The following is a 19844-nucleotide window of genomic DNA, read 5'->3' as shown; positions in this document are numbered from 1 at the left end:
TGTGGGGCCGAATGCGTCAAGACCTGCGAGATCTTTGGAATGGCGCCTGGCTACAGTTAGTAACCATACAAGTGTTGGAAATTAAGCCTATTATTATTTGCGTTTCTCTGAGCTCCATGGTGGGACTTGGCAGAACAGGGAGTAGAGTGATACTCCTTGGAAGAGGAGGCTGGTGGGGTGATAGTACTGGAAAGCCGTCTCTGAGGAGTGCCTCTCCTCCAGACCTCCCAGCAGGGTCTCCTGTTGCACCACCTTGACCTGCTGGCGGGCCTGCAGGACTACCCCTCCCAGCTGTGCAGCCGTCTGCCAACGGGCCCAGGTCAAGGTTCCCTCCGAGAGCCCATTTTTTTTTTCCCAGTAAATCAAGGGCATTGGTGGTTTCCAACTGTGACGTGCCCTGATTCCGGGGCACCTGTCTGGCCCAGCCAGCAGCTAAACAGCTTCTCTGGGATCGGCTTCTCCTGGGCAGTTCCCACCCTTACCCAGAACCCTCCGAGCGCCAGGCTGAGAACACTGTCTGTTCCAGGGGACACAGAGGTGTGCATCTATTCCTTACCTTTGTACAGCGTAACACATTTTGCAACATTCATCTGTTTCCATTGTCATTGGATTCTGACAAAACCTGGTGAAGTAAGTGCTATTATTAGTCAAGTTTTACGGAGAAGGAAGCCAAAGTAGGTTAGGTGACGTGCGAGGAGGAGGTAACTACTGCTCTCTAAGGCATCTGACTGATGCCTGCTACGTGACCGTGATACTGACGGTGTTCTGAAAAACCCGACTCTTTCACAGATCTGTGCTCTCACATGCACTGTTTTCCCCCTCCAGAAAGTCCTTAATCCTTCCTTTCAAAGGAAATTAATTTTTATTTGATCAAATTAATACAAGCACATAGTTTAAGTGTTCGCGTTATACTAAAAGGCACGTATCAAAATACAAAAGATCCGCCCCACCCCCCGCCCCAACTTGTCTTTCCAGAAGCAACCGTTTTCACCTTTCAGCTGTTTCTTCTGGTGTCTGCATTTCCACGATGCTGAATAGTATGTGACCACGGCTTACTTTGGGGACTTCGGAGTTTCCTGCTGTCTGGTCTTCCTGTTATGGTAGATAGCGAATTGGCTCTCTCTATCTTCATTTCTTCTGTTTCTCTTCACTTACCTTCTCAACATGGTTGTATCATGATTTTTGTTTGAGTGAATATTTACTGTTTATCTTGTTTCTATGAGATATTATTCATACCAAAGTTGTAGTATACTATGTTACTTTCTTTTGTCTTTACTCAAGTTAGTACTTTCTTTAATTTTTCACCGAATTGGTTTTTTGCTGTGTATTGCTGCTTTTTCTTATCCCATCCGATAGCCTCTTAAAACACTTTTCTGCCAAAAAAAAAAAAAACCAGAAAACCAAAACACTTTTCTGCAAGGTCAGTGCCATCGGTACTCTTGTTAGCTGCTTTCCTTGGGGACACCCCTTTTGGAGATCACCGTTCTTCTGTCTGAACTGGCGGCCTTTTAGGTCCCATACCCAGCTGTTATCCCGGGGTTTCCCTTGGCCTTTCTCCTGGGTTTGAGTCAGGTTCCTGGATCCCATGTCGTCCTTTTTTCTGGGTTTACTCTCCGGCTTTACTGACCTACATCCTCCAGTAGTTTCATCAGGTGAAAAAGCCGTTCTACCCCGGGTGGCACGACAGCGGGAGGCATGGTGATGGCGAGCCCTCCACCTGCCTCTCGTTTGAGCCATTCTGCTCCAGGGTGATACAGTTGTTCCGGGCGTCTGACGCAGATTGGCATCCTGGGATCTCCCTTTACCATCATCCTACACATTCCCTTTACCTCTCTCCTGTGATGGGTTTCCCGTTTTCTATATTCCATGTTTTTCTTTTTCTTGATTTGCATTCTTGTTTTGGTAGCTTCCTAGGCAGAGTATGTGGGAAGTAAATGTTAGACAACTTCTGTCTGAGGATGTTTTTTTTCCCCCTCTTTATATTTTACTCTTTTTAAATAAAATTTTTTTCAACGTTTATTTTTTGAGAGGCAGAGAGAGACAGAATGTGAATGGGGGAGGGGCAGAGAGAGGGGGAGACACAGAATCGGAAGCAGGCTCCAGGCTCTGAGCCATCAGCACCGAGCCTGATGTGGGGCTGGAACTCACAGACTATGAGATCATGACCTGAGCTGAAGTCGGACGCTTAGCTGACTGAGCCACCCTGGCGCCCCTCTTTCTATTTTACTCTTGATGGGGAGTTTGGCTGGGTCTAGATTCTTTTTTTTTTTTTTTGTATGGTCTAAACACTCAATTTATTTTTATTATTATTATTTTTAAATATATGAAATTTATTGTCAAATCGGTTTCCATACAACACCCAGTGCTCATCCCAACAGGTGCCCTCCTCAATGCCCATCACCCACCCTCCCCTCCCTCCCACCCCCCATCATGGGTCCTGAGAAACTTAACAGGCTGGGTCTAGATTCTAAGTTGAAAATAATTGTCCTTCAGAATTTTGAAGACATTGCTGCATTGCCTTCTTGCTCCCAGTGTTAGCATTCAGAGCAGGAAGACGGTTCTTATTCCTCACTCTTTGCAGGAAACTTATTTTTCCTCTCTGGAGGCTTGTAAGAATGTTCTGGTATTTCATAATGATGTATCTTGATATGGGTGTCTTTTCATCCTGGAGCATGCTTGGACACTTTCAATCTGGTAACCAATGGCCTCTAGTTCTGGGAAATTTGAGATTACTGTGATGTTGGTTTCTTCCTCCTGTTTTCTCTGTTCTGTCTTTCTGGAACTCTTGTTATGTGAATATCTGCTTCCCTAGACTCATTCTTTTATTTTCTTATTCTTTCTTCCCCCTTTTATTGATTTGTCTTTTTTGCTCCACTTTCCAGATTGCCTCAGTGTTATCTTTCAACTCTTCCACTGTTTTTTTTAATGTTTATAATTTTTTAATGTTTACTTATTTGAATTTATTTTTGAGTGAGAGAGAACGAGAGAGAGAGAGAGAGAAAGAATGCAAACAGGGGAGGCGCAGAGAGAGAGAGAGACACACACACAGAGTCTGAAGCAGGTTCCAGTCTCTGAGCTGTCACCACAGAGCCCAACTTGGGGCTCGAACTCAAGAACCACCAGATCATGACCCGAGCCAAAGTTGACGGTCAACTGACTGAGCCACCCAGGCACCCCTTTCACTGGGTTTTTAATTTCTAAGAGCTCCTTAAAAATTTTCTTACTGTGGTATCGTATTTTCTTTATGAATGTAATGTCTTCTTTTAGATCTCTGAGACTAGTAATGATGGCTTTCTAAAATTTCCTTCTCCCTGCATAGCTTGGGTTTCTTCCAATTTGCTTTTTTTTTAGTTTAACTTAATGGTTTTGGTCCTTCATCTTCTATGTATAGGCTTTCCTAGATACCTAGGGGTCTTTGGCTGTCAGGTAGTGGTTAAGAGTGGAGACTAAAAAGCTGGTAGTTCTGAGCAAGTGGGAGGGGCCTGAAAACCTGGGGCTTCCTTGTAGGTTGGGATCTGGCAGCATTGGAACTGACAAAGTAAGTTTCTTTAATTCCTTCATCATGGACTGGCTAGAGTCCTTAGTGAATGCTCTTCCCGTATCTTGCCCGGAGGGTAAAGATGTTCCGGGAACTGTGCAGATTCAGATTAGAGGGTTGGGTGGGCTCTCACCAGAGAGCATTTATTTTATGCACAGTCATCACATTTTTCTGTTTTCCCTGGAGTAGTCATGCCCTCAGCAGTGCTGGCTTACCCTCAGGCTAAAGTTTTACCTTTCCAGATAATCAACCTCACCTTTGGCCATGCGTAGGGGGGAGGAGCCGTTACCTAGGTGGTATGGACGGGGTGAGGGGATCCAGAGATCCGATCGCTTTTCAAGCAACTTATAATCTCTCCTCCTTCCCCTTCCCCGCAAGTGGTTGCCAGCACTTATGCGCCCGTGTTCAAAGGGTAGCTCTCCGTTCCCCCGCTGCTGCCTAAGAGGCCAGCTGTCCCGGGTCTGCGGAGTCAGTTTCTGCTTGTCCATCTGCTTTCCGACCTTCAAACTATTGTTCCTCCTTCTGCTCGCCTCACCCGTTCTCCCCGTCCCTGTGGTCTCACATCTTTTAATACAAAATCTCTTTAGAGTACTTGTAGTGGGTTTTGTAGACAGAGTTTTCACTCTGTCTTTTTACCTAGAAGCCTACTCCTTTGCCTGGAAAATTCCTTCTCATCTTTCCAAGTCCAGCCCAAAAGGCTTATCCTCTAGGACATCATCTCCAGCACTTCCACAGAGAGCTCTGGCGATACCTGTTTTCCTGCTCGCACATCTCTCCCTCCAAGAAGCCTGTGAGATCTGAGAGGGTAGAGCACAAAGCTAGCACACCGGGTCTCTCTGGAGCAAGCCCGGATGCTGCTGCAGGGGCCTTGGGCCACCAGAGAGGGGCTGGCACCAGGGACGGCTCTCCCTCCTCTCCCTCTTCCATTCTGCCCTTCGGAGCCATGGACTCTGAGAGCAAAGTGGAGAAGCCAGACAGGATCCTGACTTACAGACTCCTGGGGCATTTTATTAAGTGCCTCCGATGTCATCACGAGGCTTTGCCCTGTTTTAAGCCCCACCCAAAGGAGCAAACTTTTATCCCCTCAGTTGAGACAACATCCATGTCTCATGAGACCACTAGATGACCGTGGTCTCCTTTCTGCTCGGGAGCACCTGTCATGCTCGGGTCTACAGTACTCCCACTTGGGGCTGTGGGATTTCCAGGGCTCTAGCTGTGTCTAACATCCATATCTCAGTCCTCTATTGTAACTAACTTCCTCCTCCCCGCTGTTGCCCCTTCCCCCACCCCAAGCAATCTCGGGTCACCTGAGTTTTATGTAGCAGATTAGGGAAGGGGCCTCTGCGATCACCGTAGTAAGTAAGCCATTTCCAGTGAGCAAGGAGAAAATGTGGACTGTATGGGGAAGAAAGGGGAAGGCAAAGGGGGATGCAGAAAGATCAGAGAACAAAGGAGACAGGGGCTGGGTCTCCCAACCTGGAGAGGTGGATGGTGGATAGACCTATGGCTGAGGCTGGCCTCCCTGTGGGACTCGTGTGGTGCTCCCGGCTGGTGTGTGTGGGGAAGGAGTGACCACACGTGCCTGTCTGCCTCCCACCCTGCTGCTGGCATCCCCTGAGCTAGGTGGTGATGAGTCAGCCCCACCAGGGCCCTGCCAGGGACAGGTGATACTTTCCGGTGGGTCCGAACCTAACAGCACGTGAGGGAGAGGGGTCTGTGCCGGTTGTCCTGCTCGTGGAGCTCTGAGGGAAGCCCTCGGGGTCCTGGAGAAGGGATGGACAGCCCTGAGGCTCTTCCCCCTCAGAGTGGGCGTATGGGGGGTTAGCTCGCCTTGACTCGGCCTTCTGGCTGCTGTCTCCCCCAGGGCCCCTCTGGCCAGAATGCTGGTGTCCTTGAGGTTGTCCATCATTGTCTGAGCTGTCAGCACAGAGCCCCACACGGGGCTCGAACTCACTGACTGTGAGATCTTGACCTGAGCCGAAGTCAGGTGCTTAACCAACTGAGCCACCCAGGTGCCCTAAATGTTTATTTATTTTTAAGAGAGACAGAGAGAGAGAGAGAGAGAGAGAGAGAGCGGGGGAGGGGCAGAGAGAAGGAGACACAGAATTTGAAGCAGGCTCCAAGCTCTGAGCTGTCAGCACAAAGCCTGGCACAGGCCTCGAACTCAGAAACCATAAGATCATGCCCTGAGCTGAAGTCGGATGCTTAACCAACTGAGCCATCCAGGTGCCCCGACTCTGGATTTTATGTTGGTGTGTGTGTGTGTGTGTGTGTGTGCACGCACAGACGTTGGGGCAGGAGGAGGAAGAAGACTGAGCCTTTAGACAGAACCACGTTCCTGAAAAAGGCCCTTTCGTAGAGAAATGAGTCCAGTGTAATGACTCCTGGGGATAAACACTTACATATTGGTCCCGCAGTCCTCACTGGAAAGGGCGCTGGTAGAAGGAAATGGAAAAGCCACGTGCCTTGTCATGTGCCAACTTTGTGACCCTGGCTAAGTTCCTTTGCTTCCCAGAGCCTCACCTTCCTCTTGTGGAAAACAGGGGTTGAAATGCCAGACCTGCCTGTTTTGTAGAAAAGAGGGATTTGAATTTGGGTCTTCTGCGTATCAGCTGGATGGTTTGGGGCAGAGGCCTTAATTTCACGGGCCTGGATTTCCTCATCTTTTACACCTGGGATTAATAACAGTACGTTCCCGTAGGATCTGTGTAGGATCCGACAAGATGACGCACGAAGAACGTTCAGCTCAGTAGCTGGCACAGAGAAAGTCCTCAATAAATGTTTGGCAGTTGTTTTCACAGGAGGGCCAAACGAAACTACATTTGAAAGCTCTTTGAAAACTCTACATTGACATCTGTCGTTATTTCTCTCTTCAATCTGAGCTTCTCAAACTGGGGATGGTGGGGACAAGGTTGCAAGTCCCCGGGCTGGTGTTCCAGACTCGGGCCTGCCGGCTGTGAGGCAGAGGTCCCGGCCTGCAGCACCACGGCGGGGGGAGGGGGGGTGTCCCTGGCTACAGCTTGTTTCCGTGTGCGCATGCCTGCCTGTGGGCACACGCGTGGGCCGCTCGGAAGGAAGGACCTTTCCTGCCTTTGTGTGTTTTGGAAGACAGTTCGTATCATCCAGGGGACAAGGAGATGTTTTCCGTCCAAACCCGTTGTTGCCAGGGAGCCCTAAGCTGTCAGGTTGTCCCCCGTGTTTCAAAGAGGCACCCCGAGGACGGCACGGACGCTGAGGCCTCCGCCTTCGGGCTGTGAGGCCCATTCAGTATCTCCCTCCTTGCCCCAGCTTGACTGGACTCAGGTGCCCTGGACCCTGAGGCCCTACTGGGCAGATCATGGGGCAGGGAGGCTCTGAGCCGGGCTCTCGGAGGGATGAGATCATCACACAGGATGGTGAGGACACCTGTGCTGGCCCCGGCCACACGCGGTGATGTAACCAGGGACTTTAGCTCACAGTGGAAACATGGGGTTCACTTTACAGTCAGGGTTGCCCAGAGTTTGTTCCTGGCCGCCTCAGCTGCCGCCTCGCCTCCCTTGCTCCCTGTTCCTGTACGTTCCCCGGCGTGTCCTCTGCTTTCCACCCCCACACCGTACTGTTACGGTTCCTACGTCAGGCACACCCTCCCCATCTGTCCCTTGCTTGTTTGTTTGCTCGTGTCCTTACTCACTCCTTTACTCACTCATCCAGCAGGGTTTTATTAAGTAACTACTACGTGCCAGGCACGATCTTAGGTGGCGGTGATATAGCAGTAAAGAGGATAGGATTCCTGCCCTCATGGGACATGGGTCTAGGAGAAGAGACAGACGAGGAAAGAGGAAGAGCACTCCATAAGAGTGAGGAAAAGTTTTCAGGAAATGGAGCGGGGGGGGGGGGGGCGGCAATGCTGACAGATTCGGTAGATGAGGCACGAGAATTGCCAGTTGGGGGCGGCTGGGGGGCTCAGTCGGTTCAGTGTCCTGACTTCGGCTCAGGTCGCCATCTCACGGTTCATGAGTTCAAGCCCCGCTTTGGGCTCTGTGCCGACAGCTCAGAGCCTGGACCCTGCTTTGGATTCTGTGTCTCCCTCTCTGCCCCTCCCCTGCTCTGTCTCTCTCTCTCAAAAATAAATAAACATTAAAAAAAAAAAAAAAAAGGAATTGCCCGTAGATTTGGCCAATGTGTGAGTCTTGAGCGACCTCGACAGGAACAGTTCTGCTTCTGCCTGGGAGCACAGAAGCCCAACTGGATGGGGAGGGAGAGGAGACAGAGTGCGGATGGCACTTCCGAAGCACTTTTCTGTGAAATCCATACAGCAGGCTTGCATGCCTCCGGGAGTCGTGTAGTAGAGGGGAATGGTTCGATGACACGGGAGGGGGCAGGAGCGACTGTTGGAGAGATGTCCTTGACGAGGCAGGAGGAGATGGGATCCAGTGGGGTCAGCTGGAGGTAGGAGTGTGGGCAGTTTACCCGGAGACGGCAGGGCAGACAGAGCAGGTGAGCCCCGTGTGATCTTTTCTACTGTTCGGTGGGTTCCCGGAGAGCAGAGACCCTGGTGGTGACGTTCTATATCTTTATAATCCTCTCTTGGCAGTCAGCACACACAGAATACATATGTTGGAGGGCATGTGTGTTAGGGGTCTCTGAGTTCTCATAAATAGTGGAAATCACTTGGCGTCAGCTTAAGAAATGAAGCAGGCGGGGCGCCTGGTGGCTCAGTTTTTTAAGCGTCTGACTCTGGCAGAGGTCATGATCTCTCGGTTCGTGGGTTCAAGCCCCGTCTCAGGCTCTGTGCTGACAGCTTGGAGCCTGGAGTCTGTTTCAGATTCTGTGTCTCCCTCTCTCTCTCTCTGCCCCTTCCCCACTCACACTCTGTCTCTTTAAACAAAATTAAAAAAAAAAAAATGAAGCCGAGTTCACGGGAAGGCTAGACGGGCTTCTTGTGGGACTGAGGAGTGCAGCTGTGTCCACGCGAGGCGTGGACTCAATATTTGGAAGGGTGTTGAGACTGTCTGTCTGTCTCTGATCTCTTATTCTGTTCTGAATACGAGCTTCATCTTTCCATCTTGCTCTAGGCTGGTCCGTGAGGACAACGGGGCTGCCCCCTCCTTTGAGGTTACAGTTCCAGACCCAAGGGTAGAGTGTCTCGAGGTCTTGATTCCTAAAACCTGGGTCAAATAACTGGATTGGATTAGCTGATTGGTGTCCATCACCGGACCCCTCAGCCACGTGGGGTTGGAGGCAGGGATCGTGACTCTGACAGTTGGAAGCTCTCCCAGAAGTCCCCCCTGCCGGGAGAGGGGCTGGGGAGACACCTTGGTCGGCCTCACGGCAGTGGGAGCGGGTAGGGAGTTAGGGATGGATGGATGATGAGTGGATGGATGGGTGGATGGGTGTGTTTTAGCCGTGTCATCAAATAATACCAGCAGCTCAGCAACCTGGGCAGGAAGTAGGAGGGCTCTTGGTGTTGGGGTACTGGCGGGGGCATCTCTGAGGATAGAGCTGTGACCGCGGTTGAGGATGTGGAACAGGACGCTGAAGGAAGGAGGCTTATTTCTACCAGCCAAGGCTTTCTGGAAACTTCTTGCTTCCCTTCTCACCAGGAAGCGAGGAAGTTTCTCCTCCCTCTTTGCCTTCCAGCTGCTGAAGGGGGCACAGTTTTCAGCCCTGACGTGGCCTGGCTTCTGCAAATGAGTTGAGCCAAATGATAGCCCTTCTCTTCCGGCGGGTGGGGCAGGCGGGCCAGCCCAGGTGCTTCCGGTGGTCCGGGGAAGCCGGGGCATTCTGTGCTCCCCTTCCGCTGCTTTGGAACTGGTCTTCCCGCAACCCGGTCTCCTGCCCCCTTCGTAGGATACCCAGAGCCGGAGGTGACCTGGTACAAGGATGACGTCCAGCTAGATCGCTACTGTGGCTTGCCGAAATACGAGATCATGCATCAGGGCAACCGTCATACGCTGCAGCTCTACAGGTGAGGGGAAAGCGGCCTCTCTGGTCGCCTGAGGGTCCCTTGGCCCCGTCAGAAGAGGGCCTACCTGGACGCAGATGCCCAGGCGGGATCCAGGGGTGGAGGAGGGTGGGGGTGGTTTCTGCTGCGGAGTCGAACCTGCTGCTGGCGAGGCGTGTCTGCCCACCGGTGCCTGGGATCCCCTCTGGCCGGGGCGGGAGCGTTTCTGACAGCCCGAGAGTGGAGCACAACCAGAGGAGGTCCTGCCCCGTAGAAACATTTTGCATGAGGTCAGCTGCCAAAAAAAGGCTCCTGTGTCATCCTTACTTCACAAGGGGCCTATGCGGGTCACCTGCTTGTGAAGGGAGCTCTCCTAGGCCCCAAGTCTAATCCCCTCCCGGAACAGCATGACCTGGGCCAGCTCCCTCCCTGGTGCCGGCCTCGGTTTCCCTATCTGTACATTGGATGACACGGTGATGTCTGGGGGGGGCGGGGTGGTGCTCAGGGCGGGACCCGTGGGGGGCGGGGCAGAGTGCTCAGCTCCGGGAGGTGCTGGCTGTGGGGCGTGGGGCCTCTCGCCTGGCAGGAGGGCCGGGTCGGCATCTCCTGCTCCTACGTCTAGGTGTCAGGAGGAAGATGCGGCCATCTACCAGGCGTCTGCCCGGAACACCAAGGGCATCGTGTCCTGCTCGGGGGTCCTGGAGGTTGGCACCATGACCGAGTACAAGATCCACCAGCGCTGGTTCGCCAAGCTGAAGCGCAAGGCTGCGGCAAAGTTGCGGGAGATCGAGCAGAGCTGGAAGCCCAGGAAGGAGGTGGCGGGAGATGCCGACACCCTGCGGAAGCTCAGCCCCGACCGCTTCCAGCGGAAGCGGCGGCTGAGCGGGGCTGAGGTGCCTGCGCCCCCAGGCCCGACCGAGGAGGCTGAGGATGGGACCCCGGCGGCGTGGCAGGTGGAAGAGACCGAGCCTGGTGGGCACCCCGGTTTGGGGCTGATCAACAGCTTTGTGCCCGGAGAGGTGACCACCAACGGGGAGGCTGTCCCGGAGAACGGGGAGGATGGGGAGCACGGCCTGTTGACGTACATCTACGAGGCCATGGAGCTGGCGCCTCAGAGAGCCCCCCAGAAGGAGTCTGGGGCCAAGAAGAAAAAGAAAGACGAGGAACCTAAGCAAGGTCTGCGGAAGCCAGAGTTAGAGAAGGCAGCTCGAAGCCGCCGTTCTTCTGAAAACCGTGCCCCGAGTTCAGACAAGCCTGAGCCCCCGGGGACACAGGGGCCCGTGAACGTGGAGCAGGTTCAGACCCGGCCCGGAGGCAGGGCTGCACGGGGGCCTGCGTCCTCGGGAGTGGATGGCCCCAGGAAGCCAGACGCGGCTGTGGGCACTCCGGACCGGGCCCAGAAGGCCCCCGCCCCAGGCGCAGACCAGGAAGGGTATTTCCCCCTGAAGGACTTGTACCTGGAGAGTACCCGGGGGGGCAGGCCTCAGGGGAAGGAGGGGCCCCAGGCCCCAAGTGGCCGGGCGCCCGGAGAGACGTCCTCGGGGAAGGTACCCAGCGAGGCCGGGGGTGAAAGGGGGCCTGCTGCCCCTGGCCAGCCGACTAGGCCTTTCAACAGGAGGAGATTTGCTCCGCCAAAGCCCAAAGAGGAGCCTGCCACCGACAGCATGCCCGATTCTTCGCTGGGCCAGGCTCCAGAACCCTTAGGCAAGGCCTCACCTCAGGCCTCTGCCCAAGTGCCCACACCCCCTGCCCGGCGGAGACACGGCACCCGGGACAGCCCCCTGCAGGGGCGAGGAGGCCACAGGACTCCAGGAGAGGTAAGTGTGGGTGTTGGGTGCCTAGAGGCTGCTCTGGGAAGCTGACCTCATGGAAACTCCTGCTCCAGCAGCTCGGCGGCCAGCGAGCAGTGGACTATTTATAGAAGGGGGTGAGGTGGTGATGGAGTGCCCGCCAGGAGCAGGGGACCACAGGCCTGGCCCTCACTCCAGCCAATCTCCAGATGCCAGCCCTGAGGGCAGCACAGCTTGACTCTGACGCTCTCCTCTGACAGCATGGGGGCTCACGGCCAAGGGACCGTGTCCCAGAGGGAGGGAGAGGAAAATGATGTTCTTTGGTGGGGAAAGAGCCTGTGGAGAGTTTTCTGTGGGCTATACTGAGGCAGCAGCGTTTCGTGGGGAGACTGAGGAACAGGAGCGCACTGTAGTGTGCAGGGGGTCTCGACCTGGATGCTTAGCAGAAGATTTTTAAAAATATCAACTGTTGGTGGGTTCGAGCCCTGCATAGGTGCCGGCAGCTCGGAGCCTGCTTGGGATTCTCTCTCTGTGTCTCTGTCTCTGTCTCTCTCTCCCTCCCCCTCTCTCCCTCAGCTCCTCCCCCACTTGCACTGTATCTGTCTCTCTCAAAAATAAATAAACAAACTTAAAAAAAAAACATTACAAAAATATATATCAGAGGCGCCTGGGTGGCTCAGTCGGTTAAGTGTCCGACTTCGGCTCAGGTCACGATCTCACAGTTGGTGAGTTCAAGCCCCGCACTGGGCTCTGTGCTGACAGAGCAGAGCCTGCTTGGGATTCTCTCTCTCCCTCTCTCTGCCCCTCCCCCTGCTTGCTGTCTCTCAAAATAAGTAAATAAAAAACATATAGCAACTGTCCAGGAAATTCTGGCTTAAGCTGACTATATGCTTAACATTTTGTGATTTGGGCACGTTGTAAAATCAGAATAAAAATACTACCTGCTTCATAAGGCTACTGAGAGTCTGTGCTCAGCACAGGGCCGGATGCATATTAAGAACTAAATAAATGGCAGGAGATAAAAGATAACTACCATGAGGGATATAGATGCTAACTCTTCCATGTGGGAACAGGAGTGCCATCATTTTCAGGGGTCGGGTAGCCAGCAGAGGGAAGGTGATGTTTTGTGTGGAGGTAGGGATGGGGGTATCCACTCTTCAAAGAGAGAGGCAGGGGGGTGACAGCATTAAGGAGTTTGGGGACCGGGGAGGGACAGGGCTGAGAGGCGCTACAGAAGAGGCTCTCCCATTTGGTCCGTGCTAATCTTGTTTCAGGGAGCAGAGGGCAGTTGCTATTTCACAGGAGTTTCGGCAGGCGGTTTTACAGTGAACAGTATTCCTTCTGAGTGGCAGAAAGGAAGGGCGTTTCAAAAGCCAGGGCAGACGACAGAAGGGACAAGCCACCTGCCCCCAGACCTCATGGAGGGCACAGGGAAGTGGTGCTTCACGGACAACGGGGTTGGGGGGGCTGCCTTTCCCATGGAGAGAACTTCCATCGGGAAAGGAGGGAGAGACAGGTTGTTTTTTTTTTTTTTTAAGTTATTTATTTATTTTGAGAGAGAGAGAGTGCATGGGAGGGGCAGAGAGAGAGGGAGAGAGAGAATCTCAAGCAGGCTCTATGCTGTCAGCACAGAGCCTGACTCGTGCTCGAACTCATGAAGCGTGAGATCATGACCTGAGCTGAAATCGAGAGTCAGATGCCCAATAGACTGAATCACCCAGGCACCCCAGGGAGAGATCAGTTTTAAGGGTGATCAGGGGAACTGGTTTTCTTTCAGTGGTGCTGAGTGAGTCCGTGGGGACAGTAGTTCAGAGGGTTTGGGGTGGAGTGAACCTCAAACCAGACTCAGTCTGTTCATGACTCATCCCTCACGCTTGGTCTCTGGAGATGTTGGCAGCCGGTGTGGTGACTTTCTAGTGGCCCAGCCAGGGCTACTCTGTGTGCCTGACAGTCCTCAGGCTGGACAGGAGGGCCTTGCTGCAGGGATGGCCCTCAGGGGCCCCGAGGGAGCTCATTTGGGAAGTGACCAGGCCCGCAGCCAAGTCTGAGTGAAGGTGGCCTCCCCGCCCACAGGGGTGGGGACGCCACAGCCGGGCTGCACCTCCTGGCAGGGCCCTCCTTGCCTCTCAGGAGGGACAGGTGCACCAGTCCCACTGTTCCCACAAAATGCTTGTGTGCCTTTCATTCTTCTGTGCTTTAAAAATTTGTGAAATAGATCACACATGTGAGAAACACATTTAACATCTATGTGCATGTTGAAGCTGCTGCTTTTTAGTGGCCGAATTTGATTGTTTTTTCATATTCTTTTTGTTTGTTTTTATGTGTGTTTATTTTTGAGAGAGAGAGAGAGAGCATGAGCTGGGGAGGGGCAGAGAGAGAGAGAGAGGGAGACACAGAATCCCAAGCAGGCTCCAGGCTCCGAGCTGTCTGCACAGAACCCCATGCGGGGCTCAAATCCATGAACCTCAAGATCGTGACCTGAGCCAAAGTCGGTTGCTTAACCGACTGAGCCACCCAGGCGCCCCATGTTTTTTCATATTCTTATTCTCCCAAGTCTTAAAAAAAAAAAACCCTTATTTTTCTGATTATGAAAGAAACCCATGGTCATGGTGAAAAATATGGGGAGGGGGGAACCCTACAAGTTTGATGGAGAAAGTAACAATTCACCTATAGTTCCAGCACCCAGAAGCCTCTTGGTGTATGTACCAACCTTTCTGTATATGTAGGTTTACTGTTTTTAAAATGTAATGTGTGCTGTTCTTCTGAGTCAGTTTTATAACCTGGTTTCTTCACTTCTCAGTATTTCATGAGCATCTTCTCATGGTTTCTAAAAATTATCCAGAAAACTTTAATGGTTGCAATAATGTGCCACAATATGGATATTTTAACCATTTCTTTCATAGGTTATGCATTCCTTCCCTGTTCTAAGGTTCATTAAGTATTCGTCGACATTTCAAGTAATTTTTTGTTTTTTGAATGTCTTCATTTGACTTTTAAATTAACCCGGAATTGATTTGAGTATATAACATAGCATCAGTTTCCAGCTCGATTTTTAGTTAGCCAGTAGGTAATTCCCCCAGTATCATTTGTGGAATACTTAATTCTTAGCTATTAGTTTGTGATTCTTTCTTTACATACTAATTTTTATACACATTAAGGCCAATTTTAGTTCCTGTATATATACTCATCCTAATCTGTTAATGTGTTTGTTGATTCTTACAACAGAATGGCCTTGTTTGAATGATCGTAGCTTTAATTTCTGGCAAAGCAACCCTCTTAGACTTCTTTTAAAATTTTCTTAGCTATTCTCTCTTGTTCATTCCTCTAGGAAAACTATAGAATCACTATTTGAAATTCTTTAAATTCCCACATACCAGTTTTTTGGTACCTCTATATTTACCTTTTTTTTTTTTTTTAAATCACATTTTAAAAAGTGGTAAGCTGTTTTTAACAAGATCAAAAGCCTGTTAAATCTTGGAAAACAGAAGTGCAATTTGCATTTGGAACGATCTTTTAGTAAAACTTGCTAGATATATATTTTAATCAGCATTATTGGGATGTCATATATATACTATAACATTCACCTAGTTCAAATGTGCAATATACACAACTTACAGTTATGCAGGCATTACCACAATCCCATTTTCGAACATTTCCATCAGCCCAAAAAGATCCCTGTTCCTTTTTGCAGCTTACCCGTGTCCCTACCCCCAGACCCAGGCAACCACTAACGTGCTTTCTGTCTCTATATCATTGGTATTCTGATTGGGATTATAGTAAGTATAAGAATTAATTTGGAAAAATCCATATCTTAATATTTAGCTTTCTCACCTGACGGCATGGTATTCCTTTCCACTATTCAAGCCTCTTTCATACCTCTTTGTAAGTTCTGATGTTTCCTTCATACGGGCTCAGCATGTCTCTTGTTAGGGTTAGTGCTTGAAGGATCTTGACTCAGGGCTCTGATGCCACTGCTCCCCTTCTTTGTCTTGATTTCCTTTCCTGGAGATAGGGGACATCTCTGACAGTTTAGATGAGGCTTCCATATTGGATATGGATGAGGAGCAGGTGCTGGGACTGAGGCCTCTTGGGTTGTTAAGAATGTCTAGACATCATGCTCCCCTGCCCCTAAGCCCAGTAATGCTGTGTAGACAGCTCTTTCCCCAGGCAGAAGCAATCTTCCCTGAAGGTACTTAATGAGTGGGAACTGGCCTCCAGTATCCTCAAAGGCTGCTTGTTAGTGCCCTAACCTGAGGTCTTCTCTGAGACTGGCTTAGATCTCTGGAGCTGAGGTACTGGAGTGTGGGGACATGGTGGAATGCCCCATCTTCCCAGGTCTTTGGAGGGGACAGTGTAGACATGGGAGAGCGCTGCTGAACGTCTTGCGATCTCGGACTTGGGGATGATCATACCGAGATTTGGAAACTCCCCTCCCATAATCAGGCATCTTTGGTTTTCAGAGAATACGTGAATACAAGTATTTTCTGAGAGGGGGACTTGAGGAGGGGCATGATCCTTGCCTCAAGGAATTATCTGGTGAATCGAGGGCATTAGACTTACACCAAACCACAAGGACAGAGGGTGTGGTGAATGGTTACTGCAGTAGGTTTCCAGGGAAGGAGGGTGAAGTAGGACCAGGGAAGGCTCTGGGACGTGGCCAGGCTGGTTGGCAGCATGTACAGGATTCATTGCTGGAAATACCATAGTAGAAAAGCATCAGCTAGAATTTTTCTGATCTGGAAGAGTGTCTATGATGTCCGCAGGTTGAAAGAGTTCAGATAGGTGGGAGAGAGGAAGGAAGCCATTCTGGGAAGGACAGGGAGCATGAAGCAAAAGTAAGATGGTGGGCTAGCCCAGGAATGCAGCCCTTCCTGTCCTAGTCTTAATGCCCAGATGCTTTCAAAGCGTCTCAACACTTTTTCTTCTCTTCTATGTCTTGTATTCTGCTTTGGTTGGTTTAGCACGAACTGTAACATCACCTAGGCTCGAGCATGAGACGGAAAGGAGGGGGAACTAACATTTATTGAATATCAGCTTCCAGTAGTGCTAGGTTAGCTAGTTCAGACCGATTTCCCTACAGAGGACAGCAAGTAAAGGACAAAGTGAAGGGTTAGCAGCCCAGGATATGGGACAAGATGGAAATCCAGAATGGTGACAAACCCAGTGTTTGTCATAGCAGCTGTTTGCCACTCCAGGAGAGGAGAATGAGAGACTCAGCAGTGTTTTAGACACAGCCTTATGGGACTAGGGACACAAAGGTTGGCATCTGTGGTCTCAAGAGTAGTAGCCCTGGTCAACCCCCTGGTCTTTGGGTTGGGACCCTGAAGGAATAGTGAGCCAGAAGTAAATTACCCACACAGGGATTGAGGTTTAGCTCTAAGTTACTCAGGTGACAAACACATATCCCAATCCCTGAAGTTAGGTTAAGGTGATTCAAGACACCTGGTGCCTTCAAGCACCTGGAAGAAGCGAAAATCATCTGGAGGACGATAGTATCACTTTAAGACTCAAAGTATTTTTTAAAGTTCATTTATTTATTTTGAGAGAGAGCGAGCACAAGCAGGGGAGGGGCAGAGAGAGAAGGAGAGAGAATCCCAAGCAGGCTCTGTGCCATCAGTGTGCAGCCCTACACAGGGCTCAGTCCCACAAGCTGTGAGAGCATGACCTAAGCCAAAATCAAGAGTCAGATGCTTAACTGGCTGAGCCATCCAGGCGCCCCTGGCCTCTAATTATTTTTAAAAAGCACTTCAAATATAATATTTGGCATCTGGGGCGCCTGTGTGGCTCAGTCGGTTAAGAGTCCGACTTCAGGGGCACCTGGGTGGCTCAGTCGGTTAAGCATCGACTTCAGCTCAGGTCATGATCTCGGATCCATGAGTTCAGGCCCCACGTTGGGCTCTATGCTGCCAGTTCAGAGCCTGGACCCTGCTTCAGATTCTGTGTCTCCCCCTCTCTCTGCCCCTCCCCTGCTCATGCTCTGTCTCTCTCTGTCTCAAAAAAATAAAGCATTAAAAAAAATTAAAAAAAAAAAAAAAAAAAAAAAGAGTCCGACTTCAGCTCAGGCCATGATCTCGCGGTCTGTGAGTTCGAGCCCCGCGTCGGGCTCTGTGCTGACAGCTCAGAGCCTGGAGCCTGTTTCTGATTCTGTGTCTCCCTCGCTGTCTGCCTCTCCCCTGCTCATGCATTGTCTCTCTCACTCTCAAAAATGAATAAATGTTAAAAAAAATAACACTTGGCCTCCAAATGAAGATAAGCAGGCACACCAAGAGAGGAAAATGTGAAAAAGAAGTAGCAAAACCAGCAGATAATATAATGTGTCCATGGGGGTTCCAACTTTTCTAACGTTTGGAATTATTAGACATGAACTATAAAACTAAAACTCTTTTTCCTGTATTCAAAGAAGGTAAAACAAACAAAAAAAAAACAAGATTGAAAATTTCAGAGAACTAGAAACTTTAAAAAGTGGCATAGACTTAAAAACCAACCAACTAGAAATCCAGAACTGAAAAATACAATGACTAGTATGAAGCTAGTTGTTATGGGTATAGCACTTCCATTTCTGAATGAGACAGAGCAAAGACACTCACCCCGTGTCTCCCCTTGAATACAGCTAACAACTTGGACAGAATGCATGGTGGGACCATTTGATGCCTTTGATAAGCAAACAGGAGCAGGTAGATTGGGGAAGAAGACCAGAATTCAAAGTACCCCAGAACCAGCAATGTTTACTGTTTTGTTTGATTGTTCGTTTGTTTCTTAAGTCGACTATTCTCTGGCCTGGTCTTAATGCAATCAGAAGCTCAGAAGTAAGCATCAGCTTTACTTTAGGAGAAGCCCTCTACTCGAGATCAGGCTTGAGGAATAGGAAAGGAATCTGCTGGTAGTGACAGTAAGAGGCCATAGGTGTCAAACTTTGAGGGAGGGGAATCTTTCCTTTATTCAGAGAAGCTGTGGTCCCCAAGAGGGTAGGATGAATTTCTGTTGCTTTCTCTCTCGCTCTCCCTCTTGCTCTCTTTTGAGTCTCTTCCTGGCCTAGGACACAGGTTCCTTTGTGCAAATATGTGACAGAGAGGAGAAAATGAAGCCCCAGCTATCTGGCCAGAAGGCTGAAAAAGGGGGCCCTATGGACCCAGGAAGTACAGGGGAAATCATGGAGAAGGAACATTTGGGAAGTGACTTCTTAAGCTGTTTATAAGTTCCTGGGCTTGTTCCCAAGCTATTCGTGCATGCATGGATCTAGTTTTGGCCCGTGTATCAAAAAGTTTGACAGTGGAACTAAAAAACTATCATTCAAATCCCAGACCGGCCACTGGGTGGCATACCCACCAGATAGATCTGAATAGCTCTGCAAAGGCTTTGATAAATGGAACTGGCATTGACACTAGAACTTCAAAAGGCTGAATGGAACTTGCAGCCTGAACACAACCAAGTAGATTGATCATCTGATAAGACACAAATATTAACATTATCCATAGGGTTTATATAAGAACCAGCGTCTCATGATATTCAAAATGCCTAGGATACAATGAAAATTACTTGGCCTATGAAAAGCCTGGAAATCTCACCTTGCCTGGGAAAAGAGAGTTACAGAATGCCAATGTCAAGATGGCAGCACTGTTGGAATTATCTGACTTAAAATCAGCTACTATAAAAATGTGACAAAATGTAAGGGTAAATACTCTGGAAATAAATGGAAACATAGGAAGTCTCTGCAAAGAAATACGGGGTACAAAGAACCAAATTTTGATTTCAGAGCAGAAAAGTGCAATAACTGAAATGAAGACACTTCCTGGCTGGGCATAATAGCAGAGTGAAGATGACAGGAAAAGGTCAGTGACCTTGAAGATACATCAACAGAAATTATTTAATGTGAATAACAGAGCGGGGGAAAAGATAGGAAAAAGAAATAAATAGAGCTTCAGGGACCTGTGGTACAATATCAAAACATCTAATGTTTGTGTCATTGGAAACCAAGGAGAGAAGAAAGTGTGGTACATAAAAAAAAAAAAAAAAAAAAAAAGAATAAAAAATGGTTGAGAACTTCCCAAATTTGGCAAAAGACACAAATCTACAGACAAGAAGTTCAGCTAATCCCAAATAAGGTATGCCCGCAGGGGCGCCTGGGTGGCTCAGTTGGTTGAGCGTCCAACTTTGGTTCAGACCATGATCTTGCAGTTTGTGAGTTCAAGCCCCATGTCGGGCTCTGTGCTGACAGCTCAGAGCCTGGAGCCTGCTTCGGATTATGTGTCTCCCTCTTTCTCTGCCCCTCCCCCACTCACACTCTGTCTCTCTTTCCTTCAAAAATAAATAAACATTAAAAAAAAAAAGATATGCCCACGGAATTCCCTGCTAAGAAACAGTAATCAGATTGCTGAGAAGTGAAGACAATGCAAAAATCTTGAAAGTAATCAATGAAAACACATTATTTATAGGGGAACAATGGTTGAAATGACTACAGATTTCTCATTAGGAACCATGGAGGTCAAAAGGAAGTGGAATAATAGACCTGCTGAATGAGAAGACTTTCATTCTATAAGTCTACATTCAGTCAAAATGTCTTTCAGTATCGGAGGTGAAGTAAAGAGTACCAGAT

General features: G+C 49.7%; 2 protein-coding genes across 5 annotated transcripts in view; both read left to right on the top strand.

Moving 5' to 3' along the window:
• Nucleotides 1-19844, top strand: part of SLC28A1 (solute carrier family 28 member 1) — a 233135-nt gene that overhangs the window by 131992 nt on the left and 81299 nt on the right. The gene's annotated exons all lie outside the window — the stretch shown is intronic.
• The window catches only part of ALPK3 (alpha kinase 3), a 52941-nt gene that overhangs the window by 10023 nt on the left and 23074 nt on the right, over nt 1-19844 (top strand). For both annotated transcript variants that reach the window (XM_019460355.2, XM_019460354.2), the window contains 2 exons: nt 9368-9485; nt 10084-11278. In XM_019460355.2, the coding sequence (XP_019315900.2) occupies nt 9368-9485; nt 10084-11278 (1313 nt within the window). The remainder of the gene's footprint in view (nt 1-9367; nt 9486-10083; nt 11279-19844) is intronic.

The sequence above is a fragment of the Panthera pardus genome, unplaced genomic scaffold, assembly GCF_024362965.1.
Source record: "Panthera pardus isolate Hobbes unplaced genomic scaffold, ASM2436296v1 HiC_scaffold_23, whole genome shotgun sequence".
Taxonomy (NCBI): domain Eukaryota; kingdom Metazoa; phylum Chordata; class Mammalia; order Carnivora; family Felidae; genus Panthera; species Panthera pardus.
The sequence above is the reverse complement of the archived record's forward strand: the minus strand, read 5'-3'. Positions and strand labels throughout refer to the sequence as shown.